This window comes from Triticum aestivum, chromosome 4A (assembly GCF_018294505.1).
Source record: "Triticum aestivum cultivar Chinese Spring chromosome 4A, IWGSC CS RefSeq v2.1, whole genome shotgun sequence".
NCBI lineage: Eukaryota > Viridiplantae > Streptophyta > Magnoliopsida > Poales > Poaceae > Triticum > Triticum aestivum.
The window spans coordinates 239,914,420-239,941,231 of record NC_057803.1 but is presented as its reverse complement, the minus strand read 5'-3'; the positions used below and the strand labels follow the sequence as shown (position 1 = coordinate 239,941,231).

The window sequence follows — 26,812 nt, the reverse complement described above, 5'->3', positions numbered from 1 at the left end:
GACCAAGCCAAAGGTTTCAACATCTTCGGTCCACACATTATCCACATTCTCCAACTATGTCATTGATGCCGATGCCATGGAAATCATCCTCGAGTATGATTGGTTACCTCCCATGGGCTTATTCCGGTCCGTGGATGTAATATAATTTCTTACATTATGAAAGGGTTTTACCTCATCATCATACATTCGATTAGATACAAGTTTGTGATCCAAAGTGTCGAAATACTTGGCTTTTAATTCATTTGTTTATTTCGGCTATACGTGCTTTGGTGAATGAAGTTTACATGGGTCTTATGGTAATGGCCGATATTTATCTATCGTCCTAAGAGTATGTCAAAGCATGGCCGGCGTGGTATCCTAACATCGTCCTTAGTTCGATTGGAGAGCGAGGCAATGTCCGTGTGCATGGAAATTTATACGTATGCCTATATTATGCTTGCATGGAGTTGAGACATTATGACCGATGCCATTCAAAATATGTTGCGTAGACCAATTCATAGCAAAATTGGTGGGTGGTCTTATGCTTTGATTTAATATGATTTGACCTACAAATCTTTCAAATCTACGAGAGGCCAAATCACTATTGGTTCTATTATTGAGCATCAGATTTATGACATGCATAATGTTGATATTAGCCTTGTCTCTCTAGTACTATGGAGACTATGTTTTGATGGTTGAACTCGTAACAATGGCCAACATGTTGGTGTTGTTTATATATCTCCTTATGGTGCTATTTTGTGAAGCATAATGTCGCTTAAAATGATTTTTGCACAATGATCAAAGCTGAATATGCAATGTTATTTTGAAGATTTTGGTTGCATAGGTGCTACACATATTGAGGCTTTCGGTGATTCGTTATGAGTAGTGCAACAAATATCCAAGGGTTATCAATGTTTTGATGAATCGCTTATAATTTATCTTGTGGTATGTCCAGATGTAAAATTTAACTTGGGCTACTTTAATATTGCTCATATATCTAGACATGACAATTCGAGAGAAAATGAGTTGGCACAGTAAGCATCCGGCTACCATGTCAAACATGGTGTATTGCACATCTATCAATAGCCTATGCTTGTCCTCGCCAACATAGGTAAGGCCAAACTGCAGCTCACCGCTTTGCCCACTAATGAGACTTTTATGCAGGCGAAGCAAGGGTTGAAGGAAATTCATTGTTGATTATTTGCAAGGTCCTAGGGAAGGGTGGACAAGATGGTTCGGTGGATGGCATTGAGATGCATATCTATGGAACTTTATCACCGGATTGTTAACGAAGTTGAGAAGGTTTCATCTAAGTTTGCATCAAAAGGTTCAAACAAGCAATGGACGATATATACTTACCGCCCTAAGAACATATAAATGGCAGATGGAATGTTGACATTGCCCTTAGAGCAAACACGATATAAGTTATTTTTGGCACGCTAGCTTTGCCGAAAAACAAGGGGCATGTGTTGACGCTCAAAAGTGAAACAATAGTAAAAGTTGCAAAGCTATTTCAAGATTAATTCAAACTTATGATTGGAAGTCACCATCGGATGGCTCTTTTCGAGAAGATCAAGATGGATATGAAGATGGTCTAAAGAGGAGATCGGATGCAAAAGTTATGACAAATTCAGATATGCTCGTCTTGACAGCAGATTAAAGAATGGCATGAAACCTAAATAAGATGGCCTCAAATGAAAAGGATTTCAACATGAAAGTTGTTCATCTCGCCGGAACGGGCGATTTTGATATATAAGTTGTCTTAATCCAAGATCGTATGCAAAAGTTAGAAGCGAAACTGTACGCTTCTGCAGTAGAGGGCCGGACCATCCGGAGGCAATCATCTGGGTTCCTTACTTTTCTATTGCGGACTTCAGAAAACAGTTCAAAAACCCCTCAAGATGTCCTCAAATTGAAAAAGGTTCAACATGGAAGCTTCTCGTCTCGTCGAAACGGTTAAAATTACTTTTGGGCTCATTTCCATCCAAGGTCGTTTACCGCCTCAAAAGTGACCCGCAAGGTGTAGCCAGCTTTTAAACTGAACAATTTTGAGAAGTTGGGATGTCGAGTTGGACCCAAACTAGGGTTTTGTACTCCCTCCGTTTCCTTTTACTTCGCGTTTAAGTTTTGGTCAAAGTCAAACTACACAAAGTTTGACCAAATTTATATTAAAAAATATAAATATCTACAATACTAAAATTATATAATATGAATACATCAAAAAAAATTATATAATATGAAAATCCATTTCATGATGCATCTGAAAATATTGATTTTGTATTGTAAATGTTGATATTTTTTAATATAAAGTTAGTCAAAATTTATCAAGCTTGACTTTGACCAAACCTTATATACAGACTAAAAAGAAATGAAGGGAGTACGTGAATCTAAACATTTCCTTGCACGGGAAGTCCAGCCGCCTCTTATACACATGACAGGTGACGGGCGATCAAGCCGATCTAGGGAAGCCCATAGAGCCCTGGGTCCAGTGACACTGTGTGCAAACAAGCACGGCAATGAGCAGCGGTTGATAGGAGGGCGGGGCGGCAAGGCTGGCACAGGAGCGCCGGCGGCCACAATGACTAGCGGTCCAAACGGTGGTCCATGGAGGTGGTTGGGGAAGATGGCGGCTGGAGGTTGAAGAAATTCAGAAGGTTTAAGAAAGGATCGGGCTGTTCAATTTGCATCGGACAGCTGGAATGAACACAAATTACCAAGTCGACTTACACCTAGCCACTTCCTTCTAGAAAACACCTGCCCAATTCATACTTCCAATTCCGTGAACCGCATCTATAGCTCTTCAGTAATAGCACTAGCATGTTAAGTAAGTCCTAACAAATCACAACCAGTTGCAACACATTACAGTTATGAGCTCTGCATTTCTTTTCTTTGCAGGTCAAAAGGGCGTGCATATCGTTCAACTACAAGTATTCCACAAGGCTAAACGGTCCTTGCTTGAAAGCAACGTCAAGGCAATTCAAAAGGGGTCCTACTATTACATCCTTTTTTGATCCTCATGCGCCGAAGGGCTTCAAGGAAATCCAAACCTCCATACAGGATTACAAAACAACCATCATTCCTTCAAATTTACAAGAGATGATACTATATTTCTAACTGGTCCTTGCTCGGAGCAGAATCAAGGTGATTTCGAATCAACCTTTGATCCATGATCATGTTCGGAATCTGCAGAAGAATAGCTGATCGCTCAGTCCAGGGCTCACCAAATATATAAAAGAAGATGATGTGTGCAACGATTTGAGTACCTTTTCACCAAAGAAAATCTTTGTGTTATTGGCAATTGATTCAATAAACCTCAGCTCAAGATACTCAGGTGTAAGTTTTAGTTTGTTAGCCTCTGCTTCCTTCGTAATCCTAGACAGACCAGACCAAATGCAGCAAGTTAACAAGCATGCACAAGCAGGATAAATGAAGAAACAATAATGCTTGTCATGCCTGTAATAGTTTGCATCTGCAAGGGCTCTCTCTCGGGCAAGAAACATTTCATTATCAATCTGCTGCTGCCTTTTGGAACTGTCCTTTTCCGTTAGCATCTGCTGCATGAGGATCTTGCTCACTAGTGCATTCTTTTCTGCTTCAGATAATGCGATCTTCTTCTGAGTTTCTGCCTCCTTTTCTGCCACCTTTTGCCTTTCGATGGCAATTAGCGGATTAAAGATACTATATATAAGTAAACAAAAGATAAGTATAGAGAAAACATTCTCCAGACGTTAATAGTTACACAAACAGGGATTTGTCATCATCATATTAGAACCTGTAACATTAAATCAACATAAGTAACCATTCCTGCAAGCAAGAGTCATGCCTATATCAGAAAAAACATATACTCCCTCTGATCCAAAATATAAGGTGTACTGATTTTTTAACTAGTCAATCTTCTCTAACTTTGACCAAGTTTATGGAGAAAAATATCAATGTCTTCGAAACCATATCATTATCATTAGATTCATCATGAAATATATTTTCATTTTTATTTATGTAAAATTGTAGGTGTTGATATATTTTGCTATAAACTTGGTCAAAATAGAAAACCTTTGACTTTTCAATAAACTACTACACCTTATAATTTCCAACGGAGGGACTAATAATTAACTGATCTAGGATCTTTAGCAATGGGGGTGCCACAGTTCACAAGTACAATGTATGAACATAACTTCACTACATATGTTCAAAATTTGTGAAAATTACACTAGGAATAGTATAATTTAGTGTAATGATCATCACAATTCCAACCAATAGCCCCAAAATAGGCTTTATGTTGTAGACATCTACTATTAGGTAAAGTATATGGTATAAATTGTTTTGAATTTTGGAGGGGGTGCCATGGGAACCCCTCTAGACCGTCCCAGGACTCAAAGTTGCTGCTGTCCCAGATATATTTCTGTATCATGATTTGGAAAAAAGCTCGGTGAGGGAGAACCTAGCGACAATTGGTTGGTTAGAGGCGCGGTGCGCACCCAGTGTGCTCGTGGTTGTCTTGCTAAAAATGCCATGGGTGCTAGTGCCTGTTGGTCGAGACTTGAAAAAGGCTCGATGATCTAATAAAACATTACTGCCTTTTCATGACGGAATGAGATAGGGGTCAGAACTTAAAACATTGATAACAAGCCCTACTAATACTAGGAATATGTGCATTCATAAAGCAGCTTGTGAAGTTGCAAAATTTTAGTTTACAAAGTAAAATAGTTGTAATTTCTATTACTACACAGTTATATGCAACATGAACAATCCATTGTCAATCGGGATGACTTTGAAAAATCAATCAGAGCAATTAACTAGGTGTTCTAACTTTGTTAGCCACAATAGCTTATTGAACAAGGTTTAATGCATGATATGTATGCTGCACAAACAATAGCATCTCAAGAACTGAGCATTGTATAAATATAAACTTCGCATGGACACAAGTGTCAGATGATTTGGTCACATGAAGTGCATATACCTTTGTACGCTCCTCCTCCATAAGTTCAAAATTTCTCCTAATACTAACAGGTATGTTTGGCTTTGTAACACGAACACTGATAATCTCAATTCCAGGAGCATAGCGCGTGCAGTCCCTTTGGATAGCTTCTTTCATGGTCTCATCAATCTGACATTTTGGCAGGACAGGTGAACCAGTGATAAAGGTATAAGGTTAATATATTGGACAGCTAAATGTAAGAAGGGAAAATATCAGGTGAAAAATGTTAATTCGCTATTGAACTCATAGATTTCAAAATATTCTCAAAAGAATACTATGTATTGGGAGAATATTTTCTATATCTATACAAATTTCAAGGATACTTAGCCGAATAGTGGAACCACTATATCAGTAATTAATTGTCTTCTTGTGTCTCACTGGTGTGTTTCAGAAGGTTGCAGAAATGTAGAATATAACATGCACCTACATCTCATAATCATTTCACACCAAAGAGTTCTGCATATGCTTTACAGTGAGTTTTCACCCATTTGAATTTTCACTGCACATTTTGCCATGCAAGAAAGAACCAAAAGTGGATTAGATGAAAAGGATTTACCAACCTGATCGAACATGTCAATGTAAACTTGCTGCAAAGTATGAGCACTGCAGAACTGGTTTATCTCGTGATGAATTTTGTCATATATCCATGTCTTATCATAATGCACACCATAATTGAGCAGGGTGTCATAAACAAAGTCTTTATTGAGACGATTGACAACCTACAGATCAACCAGTGGATTAACCAAAACAGAAACAAGCAAATAAACTTTGTAGAGCAGAGTTATAACTTATAATAGAAACGATATTACTAATACCTCTATCTTGTCAAAGCTGATCATGACACCGCCTTTCGTTCCACAAGGAATACCTTTGACCTGGTTTAGCAAAATAAGACGCATAAACATATTTGTATCACAAACTCAACTGGCAAAGAAATACGCCACTCTTTCAGTTGGTACCTCAAAAGTTTGAAATAAGCAGACATGATCAGTAAATTAACAACAATTGATTGAAAAAGAAAGGTAAACTAACTAAGATAAGATTGTAGTGAAGCCATAGCTTCATAAATGAAGGCAAAAGAGGGACATTCACTTGCCTGGTCTGTTTGGAGTGTAACCTGTATTGGCTCAAACTGGGTGATGAAAGGCAGCTTCAGGTGATAACCTAGCAACAGAGACGAAATAAGCAAAGAGACACTCAGACAAAAAAGAAAAGAAAAGAAACACTTGGGGAAAAAAGTACCTGGAGTAGTAATGGTTTTCAAAAGAGCACCTCCTCTCCAGTATACCCCAACATGTCCTTCAGGAACTTGATGTAAAATGCTTGATGGAGCTGAGATTGAAACCTGCAAATATTAACCAATACATGAGCTATTTAACAGTAAGCTCCAAATAGAACGCTTAAATAAGAGAAATAATTTATCTACTATGCAGATATCAATATCCCTTTCTTCTTAGTTTATATAAACCAATACACATCCTAAATTGCCTACTTGATAAAACAATGAGCTAAGCATATACTACATAAGAATAGCACATTTAAATAAACATGAACAGGCAGGAGACAACATTTATGTAAAGCTGGTGAAACATCATAAGGGAAATTGCTGTTTTACGATCAGTCCTCTTAATGTCGTTCTGTACTTGTAAACTAGGGTATTGAAATACATAACGAAAGTGCATCTGTTCAAGCTTTTGATAATTTATCTCAAAAACAGATAAATACTTTCTCCGTCCGGAATTAGTTGATGCTCAAACGGATGTAGTGCTAGATACATTCGTTTGAGCATCAACTAATTCCGGACGGACCGAGTATTCGACATTGCTTAGCAAGGGTAGCAAAATATTTGAGTGATTATTACTGTTTTATAACTCCACTGGACCCTGATGAAAAGGGAACGACAACAGAAAGTGGCCTCTTCCTCTGTTGCCTTGATTCCTCACCTCGGAGGTCACATTTGTAATATTGCCATTTTAGGGCAAGGCACAGTAAGCAAGTTGCAGTGCAATACCATCTTTAGATTCTCTTTCACTAAGGTCTGCAAGTGAAGTTCAAATTTAGCTGATCCTATTATTTTCTCTGTATGTATCAGTTCTCATCAAATGTGTGACTATTACTTCTTCAAACTATGCATTTACAAAGTAAATATAATAGATTCATGCTTTCTATCTCATTATAACAAAGTATCATCTATTTCTATTAAAGAAAGGCATACTTTTGACTTTATTGACTTTCTACAACAACAACAAAGCCTTTCAATCCCAAACAAGTTGGGGTAGGCTAGAGTTGAAATCCACAAGATCTCGAAACCTAGTCATGGTTCTGGAACGTGGATAGCTAACTTCCATGCACCCCTGTCCATGGCTAGTTCTTTGGTGATATTCCAGCCCTTCATGTCTCTCTTTACAGACTCCTTCCATGTCAAGTTTCGTCTAACCCGACCTCTCTTGACATTATCAGCACGACTTAATCTTCTGCTATGTGCTGCCGCTTCTGGGGCCTGCATTGTATGTCCACATCATCTCAGACGATGTTGGACAAGCTTCTCTTCAATTGGTGCTACCTCAACTATCATGTAATCATCATTCCGGACCTGATCCTTTCGTGTGTGTGGCCACATATCCATCATCTCAGTATGCGCATCTCTGCTACACCTAACTGTTGGACATGTTGCCTTTTAGTTGGCCAACATTCTGTGCCATACAACATCGCAAGTCGAAGTGATGTCCTATCCAACCTACCTTGTAGCTTTTGTGGCATTCCCTTGTCACTTTATGAACTTTCTCCTTATGATTAATAAGGCATAATCTTACAAATGAGGTACTACTAGTCCTTTCTCACACTGGGCTACCTAAACTTTTATGGTTTTATTAACAAATAGACCAGGAGATCAAAGATAGACTTCTCCTTATAATTAATCACTGTTCAAACTATCAGCCAGTTAATCGGCATATCGGACAGTTCACCATGTCTTGGCCACCTGCTGATATGAAAACCACCTATTCATGGCATTAACCAGGTGGGCTGATTTATCAGATTGAAAAGCCGATTAATTGGCTGTCAGACCAAATAATCAGCTGGGCCGATTAACTGCCTAGGCAATTTGGGGCCAACTTCTCCCACAGCCACCCACGCATTAGGTTAGACAGAGGGTCGATTAACTCGTTGTCCTTTTCCTCACACTCGTGGAGGAGTAGCCGAGGGCACCATCCCCTCACCGAGCAGCCACCGGCAACGTCCTTCACAAAGTAGCAGCAGCAACTAGTTTAGCTGATAGATGGATCGACTAGCCCACAGCTAGCTCAGCTGGAGGCGGATTGTTGTTGTTTGGACAAGGCAACACATATACCAAAGTGGATTCTGGAACATTCAAAGCCACACTACCTCACTCTGTTTGCTGCCTTAGTCCAAACAACAAGAATGTTGTCAGTTGCCACTTTGTGGGAAAAAAAAGGAAAAGGTTGCCTCCCTTGTTACATTACGGTGTACAGTAGCATATTTATCCATTAATTACATTGCATGTTGCTGTGTAGCCTAGGATATATAGATATGGCCGCAGTTAACCTACCAATAAATGGGTTACCAAGAAATTCGGTTAATAGATTGATTCATCGATTAATCCCTAGGGCGCGGGGCAGGCCCCGAACAGTCACCCTATCATTGAGTTCTGGAGCAGCTCTCCGGCTCATGTATCTCAGGCTGCTGGGCAGACCTTGCTCAAAAGGGAGTGAGTGATACAGAGGGGTGGTTCCATGCCTACAGAAACAGAGCGGAGAGAAATAGATAGCTATTACATTAATCCACGTAACTCCAGGCAGGCCAAAAAGGAGGAAGCATGAGAGGCCCCGAGCCCTAATGCGAGGCAGGGTACTCGGGGCGCCACCCCAATCTACCACTTACTGAGTTTAAATGACAAAAGGAGCGGCGAGGCTCGTCACTCCATGCTTCCTGTGCCGGTGTTCCTTCTTCCTTAGTCGGGCAATGCCAATTATGCGACAACATTTGACTCCTCAAAGCCGAGATCATCCCCCCGGCCTCTATGGTTGTTGTCATCGTCGTGGTCGCGGTTGCGGCAAAGTTGTTCCTGATCACGACCTTCGCGCCCGCGGTCTCCTCCATGATCACGAGCACCGCGACCTTCCTCACGCTTCCGGCCGCTGGGGTCATCGCGGTCGCCCTCGTGACGCCCCCGACAATGATCCTCAATGAAGTTATGGACCTCCTGGCAGTTCTCAAGGCCTTGCCCCTTGAGCGATGAAGAGGACACGACTTGCCTGCGCCTTCCTCGGTGGCTTCGACCTTCTCCTTGACGGCCTCCAGCGCGCCCCGCTGCGGCTTGGGGTTCTGTCGCCAGGACAAGCTCGGCCTTCCACTTCTTCGCCTTCTTAGTGGCTAAGATGACGGCATGCGGGGAGACCTTGGGGATCGTGTTGCGAACCTAGCAGCGGAGTAGAAACGTTGAATGAAACTCTGTAGCATCTCCCCCTTCTTTTGCTTGACGGCGTGGATAGTCCATGGCGGGGAGCACGAAGGCGCCCTGGAAGTTGGCCACGGACTGGCCCAAAGGTCGTTGCACAAATCCATGAAGCACGGTGGGAGGTTCATGAGCCAAGACCGGGCAAAGCCCTTCATGACCATGGGGTTGGCCATGACATTCTCGGCGCCCCTGGTCGCATAGATGGCAGTGTTGTATAGCTAGTGGAACTCCGCAAGGTCGACCATCATACTTTTGTGTCAGGTCAGGGCAGAACTTCCCAGCCAGGCAATGTGTGGGAGCTCCAAGGTGAATGCTTGGCGCCCCCCCCCCCCCCCCCCCCCCCCCACACACACACACACCGTATGGCAAGGGGTTAGATCTTGCGGTTGTGGCTCCTCCACAGATTCCACCGTCAGGGCCAAGGAGGCCTGGTCCTCATCAACTCTCGACGCGCTCCTTCTGTCTCGGAATGACTGCCCGAGTGTCATGAACCATCCCCATCTCGAGGACGACGTCACGTAGATCCCTGGTGCGTGCTGCCACGAAGGTGGTGCCCGAACGATGAGGTCCCACATGCGCCCCTCCTGTCTTGGTAGGTGAGTGACTTAGTGCGGGAGGGGGCGAAGCAACCATCCGCACGGAGCGCGAATGGTCACGCCTCAAAGCGTTGTGAGAGTCCTAGTCGTCAGCGTCCACCAAGTCAGCCACCTCCTGAAGTCGCAGCCCCACGGGGATGTTTTCCTCCAAAGGCACGAGAGGATGCCTAAGAAGTGTGTGTGCGGCGTGCAACGCCGATGCCAGCTACCCTAAGTCCAGCCAGGGCCGGGATAGCTAGTTCCTGTTAGTAGAAGCTTGCTCGCGGATCAAAGCGGCAAGCTTCGATGGGGACCCGCTGGCTCCGCCCAAAAGGGCCTCTTGGCTGGGATGGGCTGAGCAGACCGGAGGCGGCAGCTGCTACCGCTGCTCGTGATCCGACATGGTCAAAGAAGATGGCCCGAAAATGACCTAAAGCCTCAACCCCCTACCTGGTGCGCCAGATGTCGACGGGTGATCGTCAATACCGAAGATCTGGGAGATCCCGTTTTAGAGATTTGGCTAGGGGTCAAATACTTCAAATCACTTTAGATATGGAGGCTTAGTTTATCCAGGTTCAGGCCACCGAGAAGGTGTAACACCATACGTCCTATGTGTGCATTCTTGCTGAGGTGTGCGTGTGCACACGTGTGCATGTGCGCATGGGCGTGTGACATGTTATTGCACGCCCAGTCCACCTGCCTGCATGGAAGTGTGGCTGCACGTGTGTGTGTGACATGTTGCTGCACGTCCAGTCCACCTGCCCGCATGGAAGTGTGGCTTAAGTCAAAGAGGGTGACGTCCCATCACGTATTGACAAGTGACAGCCTTCAACGTATGAGAGACGTGCGGCGTGCTTCTTCGTCATTGTCATGAGCCTACAGCTTAGGCCATTGTAGAGTCGCCGGGCCTCCCCACTGCATACAATCAACCACAAGACCCTGAGGACACCCCTGCTAGCCCGGAAAACTAGCGAGGAGGTCTTCCCAAGAAGGTGTGCAAGCCTGCGAGCGTGCCCGGGTGGAGTCCCCAAGGGTTCGTTACGCCCGGGCTGCGTGTGTGCATAGGCCCCGAGCACCCAACTCCGGGGCCACGCTGGGCCGAGCTCAGCCCACGCCATGGATCCGAGGGACCCCGTCCCCTGTATCTCTGACAGTGTGGCGCTTACAGGTTTTTACAAAAAATGTCTATTAGTTGCGTTTTTAAAAAAATATTTTCTTAGGTTTTTGTAGAACTGGATTATACTTATCCACAATTTGGTTAGATAACCCAAACAAGTTTTTAGGTGGTTACACCAGATATCACGTTTTAAGAAATCCAGTTCTACACAATCCCCATATCCAAACAGCCCCTTAGAAAAGCTCAGGAAAGAAATAACTAATTGACACCTTTTTGTACCAAAATACTATTAGGCACTTGGAAACCTTTTTGCAGCAAGCAGAAAATACCTACCTCAAATAACTTTCTGGGCGCTGCAAATTTGACATGCAAGCTTACTAGTAAAGCTATGGATGTAAGCAACTTCAGTGCGCAAGTTCTTCAAAAACAACACTTTTACTTACTCAGCGGTGAAATTGACTTTTATCCAAATATTTTCACCAAATTACGGACCTTGCAACTTTTCGATTATTTACTGTCAATTTAAGTCAACAGTTGTCAATTCCAATAGGAAAAGAATGCTTTCCATTACAATATTCCTCAATCAAAATAGCATAAATTTCACAACCAATGTCATTGATAGTGGCAAGACATAAAATTTAGTGAGTGTATGTGTTGGACAAATTAAACTCCACCTATGTTGTCCCAACATAGCCGGTCCCAAGCCCGGGTAAAGGACGAGGGTTGTGATAGGCTTGGCGAGCCAACGTAAAAACTCAGCCACTCTTGTAGAGATGAAACCCAAAAGATTTTCGTTGGGGCGACCCTCTTAGCGACGCGCCACATCGGAACCCAGGTGTGGTGTCTGATGGGCAAGGGTCGGGCCGTCACCCCCCCCCCCTCGATAGTGCGCCGTATCTTGATCTGGATACGGTGGGAAGTGAGCGAGGATTTGTTCTTCGCATCCTTAGTGGCGCGCTACATCGGCGCCCAGATGTAGTGGAAAATCAGCAAGGGTCTCCGCATTTGACTCGACGAGTGCGAAGAGTAAGGAAGCTGGCCGAGCCTAAGAGGATCCGCTTAGGTAGCTGAAACGTAGGGTCTCTGAATAGGAAAGCTTCGGGAGATAGTTGATGCAGCGGTGAGGAGAGGTGTTGATAGCCTTTGCGTCCAAGAAACCAAATGGAGGGGACAGAAGTCGAAGGAGGTGGAGGATGCCGGCTTCAAGCTGTGGTACACAGGGACGGCTGCAAACAGAAATGGCATAGGCATCTTGATCAACAAGAGACTCAAGTATGGAGTGGTAGACGTCGAGAGACGTGGTGACCGGATTATCCTGGTCAAGCAGGTAGTAGGGGACTTAGTTCTCCATGTTATCAGCGTGTATGCCCCGCCAGAAGACCACAATGAGAACACCGAGGGGGAGTTCTGGGAAGGCCTGGAGGACATAGTTAGGAGTGTACCGATTGGTGAGAAGCTCTGCATAGGAGGAGACCTCAATGGCCACGTGGGTACATCTAACACAGGTTTTGAAGGAGTGCATGGGGGCTTTGGCTATGGCATCAAGAATCAAGGAGATGTCTTAAGCTTTGCTCTAGCCTACGACATGATCGTAGCTAACACCCTCTTCAAAAAGAGAGAATCACATCTGGTGACTTTTAGTAGTGGTCAGCACTCTAGCCAGATTGATTTCATCCTCTCGAGAAGAGAAAATAGGCGTGCGTGCCTAGATTATAAGTTGAAACCTGGAGAGAGTGTTGCTAGAACGAAGTAGGGGGAGGTAGCTCAAGCATTCAAGGAGAGGGTCATTAAGGAGGGCCCTTGGGAGGAAGGAGGGGATGCAAACAATGTGTGGATGAAGATGGCGACATGCATTCATAAGGTGGCCTCAGAGGAGTTTGGAGTGTCCAGGGGAAGGAGAAGCGAAGCTAAGGGCACCTGGTGGTGGAACGATGATGTCCAGAAGGCGCTTAAGGATAAGAAAGATTGTTTCAGACACCTATACCTGGATAGGAGTGTAGACAACATAGAGAAGTACAAGATGGCGAAGAAGGCCGCAAAGCAAGTTGTTGTTGTTGTTGTTGTTGTTGTTGTTGTTGTTGTTGTTGTTGTTGTTGTTGTTGTTGTTGTTGTTGTTGTTGTTGTTGTTGTTGTTGTTGTTGTTGTTGTTGTTGTTGTTGTTGTTGTTGTTGTTGTTGTTGTTGTTGTTGTTGTGTTGTTGTTGTTGTTGTTGTTGTTGTTGTTGTTGTTGTTGTTGTTGTTGTTGTTGTTGTTGTTGTTGTTGTTGTTGTTGTTGTTGTTGTTGTTGTTGTTGTTGTTGTTGTTGTTGTTGTTGTTGTTGTTGTTGTTGTTGTTGTTGTTGTTGTTGTTGTTGTTGTTGTTGTTGTTGTTGTTGTTGTTGTTGTTGTTGTTGTTGTTGTTGTTGTTGTTGTTGTTGTGTTGTTGTTGTTGTTGTTGTTGTTGTTGTTGTTGTTGTTGTTGTTGTTGTTGTTGTTGTTGTTGTTGTTGTTGTTGTTGTTGTTGTTGTTGTTGTTGTTGTTGTTGTTGTTGTTGTTGTTGTTGTTGTGTTGTTGTTGTTGTTGTTGTTGTTGTTGTTGTTGTTGTTGTTGTTGTTGTTGTTGTTGTTGTTGTTGTTGTTGTTGTTGTTGTTGTTGTTGTTGTTGTTGTTGTTGTTGTTGTTGTTGTTGTTGTTGTTGTTGTTGTTGTTGTTGTTGTTGTTGTTGTTGTTGTTGTTGTTGTTGTTGTTGTTGTTGTTGTTGTTGTTGTTGTGTTGTTGTTGTTGTTGTTGTTGTTGTTGTTGTTGTTGTTGTTGTTGTTGTTGTTGTTGTTGTTGTTGTTGTTGTTGTTGTTGTTGTTGTTGTTGTTGTTGTTGTTGTTGTTGTTGTTGTTGTTGTTGTTGTTGTTGTTGTTGTTGTTGTTGTTGTTGTTGTTGTTGTTGTTGTTGTTGTTGTTGTTGTTGTTGTTGTTGTTGTTGTTGTTGTTGTTGTTGTTGTTGTTGTTGTTGTTGTTGTTGTTGTTGTTGTTGTTGTTGTTGTTGTTGTTGTTGTTGTTGTTGTTGTTGTTGTTGTTGTTGTTGTTGTTGTTGTTGTTGTTGTTGTTGTTGTTGTTGTTGTTGTTGTTGTTGTTGTTGTTGTTGTTGTTGTTGTTGTTGTTGTTGTTGTTGTTGTTGTTGTTGTTGTTGTTGTTGTTGTTGTTGTTGTTGTTGTTGTTGTTGTTGTTGTTGTTGTTGTTGTTGTTGTTGTTGTTGTTGTTGTTGTTGTTGTTGTTGTTGTTGTTGTTGTTGTTGTTGTTGTTGTTGTTGTTGTTGTTGTTGTTGTTGTTGTTGTTGTTGTTGTTGTTGTTGTTGTTGTTGTTGTTGTTGTTGTTGTTGTTGTTGTTGTTGTTGTTGTTGTTGTTGTTGTTGTTGTTGTTGTTGTTGTTGTTGTTGTTGTTGTTGTTGTTGTTGTTGTTGTTGTTGTTGTTGTTGTTGTTGTTGTTGTTGTTGTGTTGTTGTTGTTGTTGTTGTTGTTGTTGTTGTTGTTGTTGTTGTTGTTGTTGTTGTTGTTGTTGTTGTTGTTGTTGTTGTTGTGTTGTTGTTGTTGTTGTTGTTGTTGTTGTTGTTGTTGTTGTTGTTGTTGTTGTTGTTGTTGTTGTTGTTGTTGTTGTTGTTGTTGTTGTTGTTGTTGTTGTTGTTGTTGTTGTTGTTGTTGTTGTTGTTGTTGTTGTTGTTGTTGTTGTTGTTGTTGTTGTTGTTGTTGTTGTTGTTGTTGTTGTTGTTGTTGTTGTTGTTGTTGTTGTTGTTGTTGTTGTTGTTGTTGTTGTTGTTGTTGTTGTTGTTGTTGTTGTTGTTGTTGTTGTTGTTTATGTGTTGGACAAATTAAAGTTTAATTAGAAAAAGTATTAACTCTATATACACCCTTGTCAAAATATCATGTGATAATGAGTGTTTGCTGGAAATCCTCGTTTTCGATTAACCAAGAGGTTTCTAAACAATCTGAAAGAAAATGGCAAATGTTGGAGGTGGTATTTTCTATGTCAGATACAAATCAATCAGTCTGCCAGATACCGAAAAGGCAATACTTCGCCAAATAGTGGAAACACAATTCAGTGATTATTTGTCTTTCATGTGTCTAGTGACCGCAGTTCGGTCAAATCCAAAAACTTTGCAGGGATGTAGCCCTATGTCTCATTATTATTTGGAACTTCCAAAGACTTATATGCATGATTTTAACGGACTTCACACCAATTTGAAGTTTCACAAGATACACTACCTTATGGTTGTACAATCTGCAATGAACTCCATAGCTGACTTAGGTTTTGCATTAGCGACCTACCAACTATCCCTCAAATAAATTTTGTATTGAGTAGAAGAAAGGTGCTTAGAGCGACATAGATGATCAAGAGAATTGTTTTAGCGTTCAAAACTAGAATAGCTAAACAGGTTTCTTCCACATTAAATGATTAGCAACTGATTAGGGAATATAACCCTAAGGCTATAATCTGCTTAGAAAGAGATGTAACAATCTAGCTACCCCCGTGTACTAAGACTGAGTGTCACTCATGTTGTTAGGACATTAGAAGAAGGATGGTGCAATTGTTCAATGTGACTAGTTGATCGAATGGTTGGTAAACCCAATAGTAAGCAAACGGAACTGTCTTTAGTACTTGTAATCCTCTCATATATATCACATAAAAAAAGGAAGAACATGTGTATCTTACAGAAGCAACAGCAACAGGGGAGGGAAGAGGAGAAAATGAACAACATTTCACTCTTTTAATTGCATACCTACCAGCTTACATGGTGAAATAAAATTTAGAAAGCTGCTCTAACAATCAGCAATCTCCAAACAAGACGAACAAACATCCAACTGTCTTAGCAAACGGGTTATAGGATTCTATATAAGCATCGCATATGTACCAAATCCAATCCCTTACATCCAGCACAAACGTCAAATCATTTTTTACACAGTATCATCAGCCCACAAGACCCACAAGGGAACCAAGTCGGCACCAGCAGACCTAATGTACTATACTAAACCTAAACCCGCAACAAAATAGCAACCTACCGATGCCCAACCAGCCAAACCTCGCAAGGAAGGACCGGACCAACACATACTTACCAGAAGTCCAAAACCCCAGTGCGCGCGCACACACAAATACACACACACCGCGACTGAACATTAATCCACTCTACCATCAGATATGTTTAAGGAAAGCGGGGAGGACTTGTGGGTCACCAGGAGGAAGCAGACGGCGATGAAGATGACGACGCCGAGAGCGAGGGGGTCGGAGCCGGGAGGGGGCGGCTGACGACCGCGAGACTGCTGCTGGGATAGTGATGGCGACGGCGTAGGCAGGCGCTGGCGCGGCGTGGACTCGGCGGTGACGTCTGACATCGGGAGAGGATGGTTCGCGATCTCAGATTAGGGTTCTGGGCTCGGCGATAGGCAAACAGGGCATGAGGAACGAAGAAGGAACCAAAGTTGGAACTTGGAAGTTGTGCGATTGTAACGTGCTGGTCTTTCGCATGGGTACGCAGGTACGGGGAGGTGCGCAAACTCCTCGGGACTATGAGGGTACTTGATAGGAGGCTAAAATTCCAAGCACTCCTGACTAAAGAGAAGTTAGGATTAGTCTTAAAACTAAAAAAAATTAGTCATAGAAAACCTACTAAAATATGTATTAGCCCTCTCTCTCCTCATTTAATGTCTCTTCTTTAACACACATGAGTTCTTGATTGGAGGGTTTGGAGGATAATAAATGCTTAATAACTTGATTTTAGTCTCTTTAGTATTTGGATCCAAGCATAGGTGAGGCTAGCAAGTTTTAGTCCCACTACTTTTAGTCATGGGACTAAAACGTATCCAAGCACCCTCTATACCTGGCCATACCTCGGGCCGGGCCGGGCCTAGCCAAGCCTGACGCAAAAAACCCAGGCCCGGGCCCGGCCCGGCCCGGCCATCGGGCCTGTTTTCTGAGCCCGAGCCCAGCCCGAACACGTCAAAGCCCGTCGGGCTCCAGGTCGGCCCGGCCCGACCTTTAGAAAAGTGCAAAAACGACGGGCCCGGCCCGGCCCGGTCATCGGGCTCAAAATCTAGGCCCAAGCCCGGCCCGGGAGCAGCGTCGGGCCGGGCAGGGTCGGGCTTTTTCGGGCCGGGTCGGGTCGGGCTGACCGGGCCGGGCTTCCCATGGCCAGGTATACTCGAGACACGTTTGGTACCTGCATATAGGTGAGTCAGCCCCGCGTGGAAAAATAAGGTGTGTTTGGTTACTCGTATTCAATGTTGAGACTACATAGCACGAAGATTAAAGCATCTCTGGGCCTGCATCTAGAAAAACGCTCAAATAGATCGTTTTTATGGAGTCAGGCCCGCGCAGTGTAACCCTAGACACGTGGGCATGGGAATTATCGGAAAATCCTATTTGGCGCGTTTTGCATCAAAATGTCAAGGCGCCGCACACCCCCTCGACTCGAGTGGGACGGCCTTTTTATTTGCTCTTCCCTGTCCCCTTTCCTCCCTTGCCCGACTCGTTCGTCGACAGACAAGCCAAGTTTCCCTTCCTCCCTCGCATGGATCCCCTTTTCCTTCGTTTGCGGTCGTTGCTTCATCTGCTTCCTCCGCCGGGATCCTACTCCGCAAGAGACTGCCGCCCTCGTAAGCAACCGGCGGACCTCTCTGCTCCCTATTCATCTGCGCCATTGCATCAGATATGGCTGACCTCGTCGCGTTGGGTGTTTATTTTGCAAGTGGTCTGTGTCTCGTCGGCTAGGGTTCCGTCAAGCTCGGTGTCTGCTAGGGTTCCGTCAAGCTCGGCGTCGCCTAGGTCCCCGTCAAGCTCGGCATCCACAAGGTAATGCGCCCAATTCCCCCCCCCCCCCGTTTTGTTCCTTCTTCTCTGTGTGGTACCGCGCGATCTAGCCATTTTTGTTCCATTTAGCGTTGGTCCAATGTTGCTAGGGTTTTGTAGGGGGGGTTGGTCGTAGTGGTGGTGCTTTGGATGTTTTGGAGATTAGACAAGGGGGTTGTGTTAAGAGATCTGGATTTAGGGTATGATTCAGCATGATGATGTTAGGGGGCTGTATTCAGAGATTTGGATTCAAGGTATGATTTCAGCATGATGTTGTTAGGGGGTTGTGTGTTCTGGCACTTGGCCTTGGGATTTTTTGTTTGTTTTGTTGATAATGATAGGGTGGTTTGTGTAGCATGGTGCAAAAGTTCTTCTCTGTGTTTTTCCGAATTTTGTAGTAGCATCATGGTTCTTTGTTGTTCATATGTTTTGCCGTGTTAGGGTGCATCCACAAAACCCTAGCCTAGTCTGGCCTGGTGAGTGGGAAAAGTGACTTTTGGGGTTCCGGCGCGTGGGGTGTGGGGAAAGGAAACAAACGCGAGCGGTAGGAATAGGTGGAACCAACGGTCAGTGGCTACTTTTATTGTTGTTTATTCTGAAGTTATATGTCATACATTGGCTATTTTTATTGTGCCCTTTCTTTTTGCACGAGTGATGTTATGAGGAATTGAATAAGGAATGGATAATAATATTAATGCATTCCCGGGGTAAGAGTGCTTGTTGTTTTCGAGGTTGTTGAACTTGTGAAATTTTTTTATACATTGATACCTATTAATTCATTGTTTTATATTTGATTGGAGAATCACTCTTCTTTTCTTTTTTACAATAAACCATGAATAAGATATGAATAAGATATGTTTTAACCACAGTTTGAGAATAACTTCTATGTGCTACTTTTTTTCACATATGCATGGTTCTCGTGCTAGTTTTGTTATTTTAGACGAGTGTTATTAGGTGATGTGATATTTATTCATATAGGATGTGATTGTAGTTTTTCATATATGATGTTAACCCAGTAATGCAAGATATGGCACTTTTTATTTTGATAGTTTTTTGTTATTTTCATCTGTTTTTGCTCTTTTTATTATTTTTCAAATGTGTTTACATGTTTTTAATTGTCATACTTTCTTATGTGTGTTTAATTAGTCTTTGTTTCACCGCCTTACTTTTTTTATTTATTCTGCAGGTCTCCCTCAACTCTAAACATGCCTAGACTTTACAGATATCCTGCTGGTACCATCAAGCACATGTTTTCTACCATCAGGTGGCATAAGGCAGTTTCTTATTTAAGTGATAATCAAAAGTCATTTGTTTCAAAATATGAGCTCGATAATCTTCTGAATATTCATCCTCACTTAATGGTTCCAATTCCAATTCTTAAATGGGTTGTGAACCACTTAAATTGCAATGGGACTGGAGTTTTCAGAAAGGGTGATAAAATAATTCATCTAAGAAGATACATGGTAATTCAGATTTTTGGTATCCGTTCCGGTTTTGTGCCTTTTCCTCTGGACAACACAGATCCAGTTGTCGTGGCTAGAGTGTTACATCTTAGGTCCGAGTATCTCGGTAATGGCCAGAAGAACAATCAATTTGATGGTATCATCACTATCATGAAGAGTGATGAGACCGAGGAAGGTTTCATCCGGAGCTTCTTGTTTTTGTTCATAAGTTATGTTTGTTGCCCAACCACTCGGAATTATTCAAATTGGAAAATTCTTTATGGGCTCCACGACATTAGCAAGCTGAAGACCTTTGATTTGGCTCAACCTTGCATTGATCACTTAAACAAAGAAAATGATAATTTCAGCACCAATCTATTCAATAGAACTGAAACTCCATTGAACAATTCAATATATGTTGGTGGATGCTTACCTTTAGCTGTTGTAAGTTTTATAATTTTCCCTACTTTTCTTTTTTTAAATGTATTGTTAAGTTATGCAATCTTTATTTATAGTCACTGATTTGTTGTTTCATCTTCTCTTATGGTTCCCAATATTCTTAGATTGTCTATCTGGACTTCGTGGACTTCACAAAAGCTTCTCAACAACGAAATATCAATTATGGAGTCCCTAGAATGGCATATATTCAGAATGACGACTTTGACTATCTAGCTACAGTGGACTTAAACACAAGATCAAAGAAGTCGTTTGCATTGGGATTCTTACCAGTAAGCTTGTTCTATCCTTTTTTTGGCATTTGTTTAACTGAGGACAAAAGTTGCAGAAAATAGTTTCAAACAATAAGGAGCAAATGTTTTCATTCTTAATTCTTTGGAATGACATTTTTCTTGGTTTCATGGTCTTGTTTTAAGAACAATGCAGAACTCTTTGTTGACTTTGTTTTTTCTTTTCAGCTCAAAGACATTTCTAGGACACCTTATGGTGCTTGTGCAATTTTATTGGCTGAAGAGAAGTGGTCCAGAGCCCCACAGAGTTATCACGTTGAGGAAAATGTCATTCCAAACTTCAATGACATCCCAAATGTTGCATCTACTTCGAACAGTAATCCAGAAGTATGTTTATCTGGTTATTATTAACCTTTTGTTTAGCAATACATTTTAGTCTTGTCACTTCAGTTTCATAGCAGAACTAGAAAATCAGTTGCTATATACCTATAGTCTGTTCGCAACAAACCAGAATGCATAATCTATTCCTAGTATAACACATGAGTACTAAAAAATTTAATGAGTTTTGCATTTGTAAAATGAACATACTGTGTTCGTACTCTCAACTGAGATAGGAATTTTGCTAAAAGTAATTTCCTCCTTGTCAATTAGGCGATTCTCTATTGTATTGAGATCGAAAAGAACCGAGACCCAAAAAGATAGTATCACCAATTGACAAGACTAAAATCAAACACAAGGAACAGAATCTAACTAATTTCGTTGTTTAGCAATGACATCTCACATGAGTACTTGAATGCATGATCTGTTCCTAGTGCAACATATGAGCACTCAAAATATAATGAGTTGAAGTGCTCCTAGTACAACATATGAGTACTTCAATGAATAATTTGTTCCTTCCTTTGAACATATAATGATTTTGCTAGATAATGATTTGTTCATTCCTATGTTTATCTGCTTATTATTAACCTTTTGTTTACCAATAGATTTTAGTCTTGTCACTTCAGTCTCATAGCAGAACTAATACACATGTAACTTTTCTGTCCTAAACTAATAGGTTATGAATATAATATCTCAAGTTGTTGCAAAGCATGATCAAATTTGGAAGAAGCTTCATGAACATCATGTGCAGAATATGTTTTTAGATCTCAAAGCAGCTCCGATGTCTCTTTAGCCAAATACAAACAGCCAAGTAAACAGTCTTGGCACTTCAACCACGAATCCTGTTGTTCTTCTTCAGCACACAGCAACATGAATAATCACAGTGAACCATTGAACACCAACCATCTCCCAGTCCAAATAAACAGTGAGCCAATTAGAGGTTCTTTATTCCAAGATCATGTAGAAGTCAGTCCTACTCCTAATGTTACCTTAAGGCACACCAGCAAGGACATCCAAGTTGAAATTGCAGTTCCAGTTCCAGAACAAGTTTCAGTTCCTCAACAAGCATAGGAAACTGAGCAAGCACCTTCAGCTATGAACATTGTTCAGAATGAAGAAATTTCACCTGGGAACAATGGTATTCATACTGACAACACACTTGATCAACATATTTCTTGTAGTCAAACAAGTGATGGCACTCAATTTGTTGTTAACACTCTTATTGAGATCTCAAGTATCTTTTCTGAGCCAATTTGTACTCCACTGATGTCAGTATTGCAACCAGTGGATCGTGTTGATCATGCCGTCAATAGCGAGCCATATGAAATGGAATTTCAGCATGTGAACCCCACAACAGTCCATATTCAGAAAACTCCCATTTCTGTCAGCAAACAAGCTCAGTTAGTGAATCAGTCTCCAAGTAAAGAACTGCCTGCTTCGTCAAACATTCTAACTGAAGATGGCTTTATGCTAAGGAATGTGATCTCGCAATCAAATGACAATCTGGGAGATGGCATTGAAATTGCCATGAAGTATGCTGATGGTATTATAATCCCAGAACTTGATAAGGCAGTCCCCAAAGGTAGTTCCCACCTTTTTTTAAATCAACTGCTCTTTCCTTCTGTTCATTTTGTTTTCTTTCACTGCATTGAGTTTTTACATCCAATTTGGTTGTTTTAGTTTTTGCAATGCCCTACCTTCTTTTTACATGCTTCATTGTTTTTCATACCAAAGCTTATTATATGCAATTGGTTCATTGGACAGATCCTGTAGTACCTGAGGTACCTGAGCACAAATCATCTGATGCAGCATTGAATATATCTGGTCCCAGCACTATAGAGAAGAGAAATCGAAAGAAAAGGGAAGCAAAAGTTCTATCTCCTCAAGAAAAGATATCAAAGATAACTGTTGAACCTCATGCTCAGGAGTTTTATAAGAAATACCATGGAAACAAATTCTTCAAGAATGAAAAGTAAGTTATTTCAGGAGGATCTTACTTTATAGGCATGAAACAATCTTCCTTGTTGTACATTCTGTTTGTTAACTGTTCAATTTTTAAAAATGTAGTCCAACCATTATTGACATCAATGGCTTTATTGTCGAGTATGATAATTTCTATAATTCACTGAAGGCAATAGGAAATGTTGACAATGAAGTCTTCAATGCTTATGTCCAAGTTTTCAATTATGAAAATGAAAATCCAGATCCAAAAAGTAAGGAACCTTCGAAATACTACTTTACTTCCTACTTCACGATAATTCTCTATTCCTCATCTATAGTATTTCCTTTTTTGTTCTGTGTTGCACTCTTTGCAACTTCTGTTCTTAGTGTTGTTATCTCTTTCATTGGATGTGCAGGGGAAGCTACTTGTTGATCCCAAGAATTTCAACTCCCGGTCTTGTGTAAGAGAATTCAACAAAATGAACTGTGGCAAGAACTTACATAAGCGTGATATGGTAAACATCAGTTATCAATGTAACAAACTCTAAATTATCACATCCTCTCTCCATCTCTATTGATTTTACTTCTTTGTTTGCCATCCAGCTATATTTCCACAGAGTTGATTCATTCCACTAGACTTTGTTCTGCATTAACAATCTGTTTGAAACTGTCAATTTCTTTGATTCAAGGAGTCCTGTTCCTCAAAATCAAGTCAATAAGTTAACGTCAAATCTGTTTTTTTCTTCTCTTTTAGTTTTACTCCTGTGCCTTTTGTAACATCAAATCTTTTGTGACTTTTAGTTTTTACCTTGTCATCATCCGTATGTCAGTAGTTCCTCGCAGATAATTGAACTACTGTTCTTTTTTTTTATAAAAGTTCTGCACTGGTTGAACTCTTGTACTTCTTTTAATATAGATCATCAACATGGGCACCATTTTCAAGTCTTCTGGATACACATACAAGAATATTGAGAATTTTGAGTGCATTTCCCCTGAGGACTACCCCCAGCAAAACAACCTGTGAGTAAAGCAACCATCATTATGCTCCATGCACTTTTCTGTCTTTAACTCTTATAATCAATTAACATTCTTTCACCCAAGAAGTTACTTTGCTGAATTTTATGAATACTTTTGTACAACCACAATTGTGGTCTCTATGCTATCATGTATATGGATATCTCGGATGGGAAGAACATGAAGGAATTTGATGATGTGTGTCACCAGCAAATCACTCTTCCTCTTTCTTGGTCTATATTGTCTTTCACAAATCATTTCCCCCCGCGTTTTTATCCATGCTAATGTGTTGTTTATATTTTCATTTGTCCCAGGAAATTATTCCTCAATTTTGGCAGGTTGTTGCTTACAAGCTGGCAAAGTCTGACATCAACAAAAAAGGTACTAAGGGACTTCAAGATGATGTTTCAACCAAGAAGAGGAAGAAGCACCGTTAGTTGTGTGCAGAAAGCTAATACTTTGAGTTTCTAGAATTGATCTGTCCAATTTTCCACTTGAATGTGCACCACAACTACTTATAACTCACCGGTGTCATGGCTTGGAAAACTTTTAAGTACCCTTTTTCCTTTTGTGTGGAAATCACTCTTTGTGTGGAAAACATTTATGTTGGAGACTCTGAGAATAGTGTCACCAATACAATTTATTTTTCTGTTCTTGTGTGAGATACAGTCAAAGAAACTTAGCTATAGAATAACAATGAGGAATAATTAAAGGTGTTTTGCTTTTCAATACCAACATGAGTGTCTTCAAGGATTATTTTTTCAATGAAATGTGTTGTTATTTTTTTTCTGAAGCAGATGTGTGATTGATTTTCATGAAAAGGACCACTATTGCTTTTGTAAATATAATGACAATCTTGCCTTTCGTCTCGTTTGGTACGAAAATAATGCACATTTTTTGTAAAATATTGTAAGATGTTTGAGAATTGAACTTCACATAATATGTTCCATACATTCAGGGAATTCTCTTAGGAAATTTGGCATTTAGGAGGTACGGCCTCAGTATCATACTCTCTACTTTTGCATCTACTACTTCATGCCTCACGAATGTCTACTTCAAAAGAGTTACGTAAAAAATGTCCCATGAAAATTGTTGTCAAAGAATTGTTTACTTCAAAAGGATGTCTACTTCAAAAGGATTTCCCAAATAATTGAAAAAGTCCCGTAAATAATGTTCCATAAGTAATGTTCCCTAATAATGTTGATAACATTCCCTAAATAATGTTCGGTAAGAAATGTTTGCTGAATTTTTGTTCACTAATTATTTTGTTTTCCTCAAAAATGTCCCATCAATAATGTTCCCTCAATAAGAATTATTCTTACCTCGGCCATGAATTTGGCCTTAGAAGTTCTTACAAGATATTTTGTTCACCATTTATTTTGTTTCCCGCAAATAATGTTGCAAGGATAGTGTTCCCTCAATATTGTCAACTTGGAAATAGTTTCGAAAAATGTTCCGTGAAAATTGTTGTAATATAAATGTTCTTAGTTGTTTATGTTGTAAAATAATGTTCATTGAATAATGTTCACTAATTATTGTTTCCCCTAAAAATGTTGACAATGTTCCCTCAATAATGTCCAGTTCAAAACAGTTTCGTAAAGAAAGTTCCGTGAAAATTATTGTCAAAGAATTGTTCTTAGGATTTCCCAGAAAAATTGAAAAAGTCCCCTAATTAATGTTCCGTAAATAATGTTCCCTAATAATGTTGATAACGTTCCCTAAATAATGTTCTATAAGAAATGTTTGCTGAATTTTTGTTCACTAATTATTTTGTTTTCCTCAAAAATGTCCCATCAATAATGTTCTTACAAGATAAGGATTATTCTTACCTCAGTCATGAATTTGGCCTTAGAAGTTCTTACAAGATATTTTGTTCACTATTTTATTTTGTTTGCCGCAAATAATGTTGCAAGGATAGTGTTCCCTCAATATTGTCAACTTGTAAATAGTTTCAAAAAAATGTTCCATTAAAATTGTTGTAAAATAAATGTTCTTAGATTTTTGTTTCCCCTAACAGAATTTTTGTTCACTATTTTATTGTTTCCCTCAACAATGTTCCATCAATAATGTTCCCTCAGTAAGGATCTTTGTTCCCTAAATAACTGATGCAGAACAATTGTTTCGTTAAATTTGTTTATCAAAAACTATTCTGTAAGTAATGTTTCCTAAATTATGTTTGTTAGGAAATGTTCATTGAATACGGTTCACTAATTATTGTTTCCCCTAACAATGTTGACAATGTTCTCTCAATAATGACCACTTCAAAAGAGTTTCGTAAAAAATGTTCCATCAAAATTGTTGTCAAAGAATTGTTCTCAGGATTTCCCCAAAAAATAAAAAAGTCCCTAATGTTCCATTGTTTGCTAAATTTTTGTTCACTAATTATTTTGTTTCCTAAATAATGTCCCATCAATAATGTTCCCTCAATATGAATTATTCTTACCTCAGCCATGAATTTGGCATTAGAAGTTCTAACAAGATGTTTTCTTCACTAATTATGTTTGTTTCCCGCAAATAATGTTGCAACCCTCAATAATGTCTACTTGAAAATAGTTTCCAAAAAAATGTTTCATGAAAATTGTTGTAAAATAAATGTTCTTAGTTATTTGTTTCCCCTAACTGAATCATTCTTCACTATTTTATTGTTTCCCTCAATCCATCAATAATGTTCCCTCAATAAGCATTATTGTTCCTAAATAACTGATGCAGAAAAATTGTTCCGTTAAAATAATGTTCTTTAGGAAATGTTCACTAATTATTGTTTCCCCTAACAATGTTGACAATGTTCCCTCAATAATGTCCACTTTAAAAGAATTTCGTAAAAAAAGTTCCGTGAAAATTGTTGTCAAAGAATTGTTCTTAGGATTTTCCAAAAATTTGAAAAAGTCCCCTAAATAATGTTCCGTAAGTAATGTTCACTAATAATGTTGATAATGTTCCCTAAATAATGTTATGTAAGAAATGTTTGCTGAATTTTTGTTCACTAATTATTTTGTTTCCCTCAAAAATGTCCCATCAATAATTTTCTTACAATATAAGGCACTACTGGAATCAGGATCTTTGCCGTCAGCCAGTTCTTTGTCGTCCGCTAGTTGACGGCAAAGGAGGTCTTTGCCATCAGCATACAGAAAGCTGACGACAAAGAAAGAGAATACAACAAAGATGGTGTTTGCCGTCAGCCAACTCTTTGCCATCTACTAGCAGACGACATAGAAGCTTTGACGTCTGCTAGCAGACAACAAAGAGGGAGGATGGCGTACCAGCGAGGGCCTCTAACGGTGTAACACCCCGAGACCGATGTGCCAGGTGTCCTCTAGTTTTTCGCTGTTGTTGCCTTGTCATTGCTTGCGTGTCATGCATTGCATATCATGTCATCATGTGCATTTCATTTGCATACATGTTCGTCTCATGCATCCGAGCA

General features: G+C 40.6%; 1 protein-coding gene across 2 annotated transcripts; it reads right to left on the bottom strand.

Moving 5' to 3' along the window:
* Window positions 1-2,844: 2,844 nt before the first annotated feature.
* LOC123085912 (erlin-2-B) lies at window positions 2,845-16,605 on the bottom strand. Of its 2 annotated transcripts, none has more exons than XR_006440134.1 (9): window positions 16,319-16,599; window positions 6,197-6,299; window positions 6,051-6,118; window positions 5,770-5,829; window positions 5,515-5,673; window positions 4,937-5,083; window positions 3,433-3,657; window positions 3,243-3,351; window positions 2,845-3,162 (listed from the first exon to the last, which is right to left on the bottom strand). XR_006440134.1 is itself a non-coding variant. In XM_044507619.1 (9 exons), exons 1-9 carry the CDS (start codon window positions 16,475-16,477, stop codon window positions 3,082-3,084), a joined length of 1,101 nt encoding a protein of 366 aa, XP_044363554.1. In that variant the 5' UTR covers window positions 16,478-16,605; the 3' UTR covers window positions 2,845-3,081. The 2 variants fall into 2 exon arrangements, 1 of the variants encoding a protein (XP_044363554.1); XM_044507619.1 differs by having other exon boundaries at window positions 3,433-3,646; window positions 4,936-5,083; window positions 16,319-16,605.
* Between the last annotated feature and the right edge of the window lie 10,207 nt (window positions 16,606-26,812).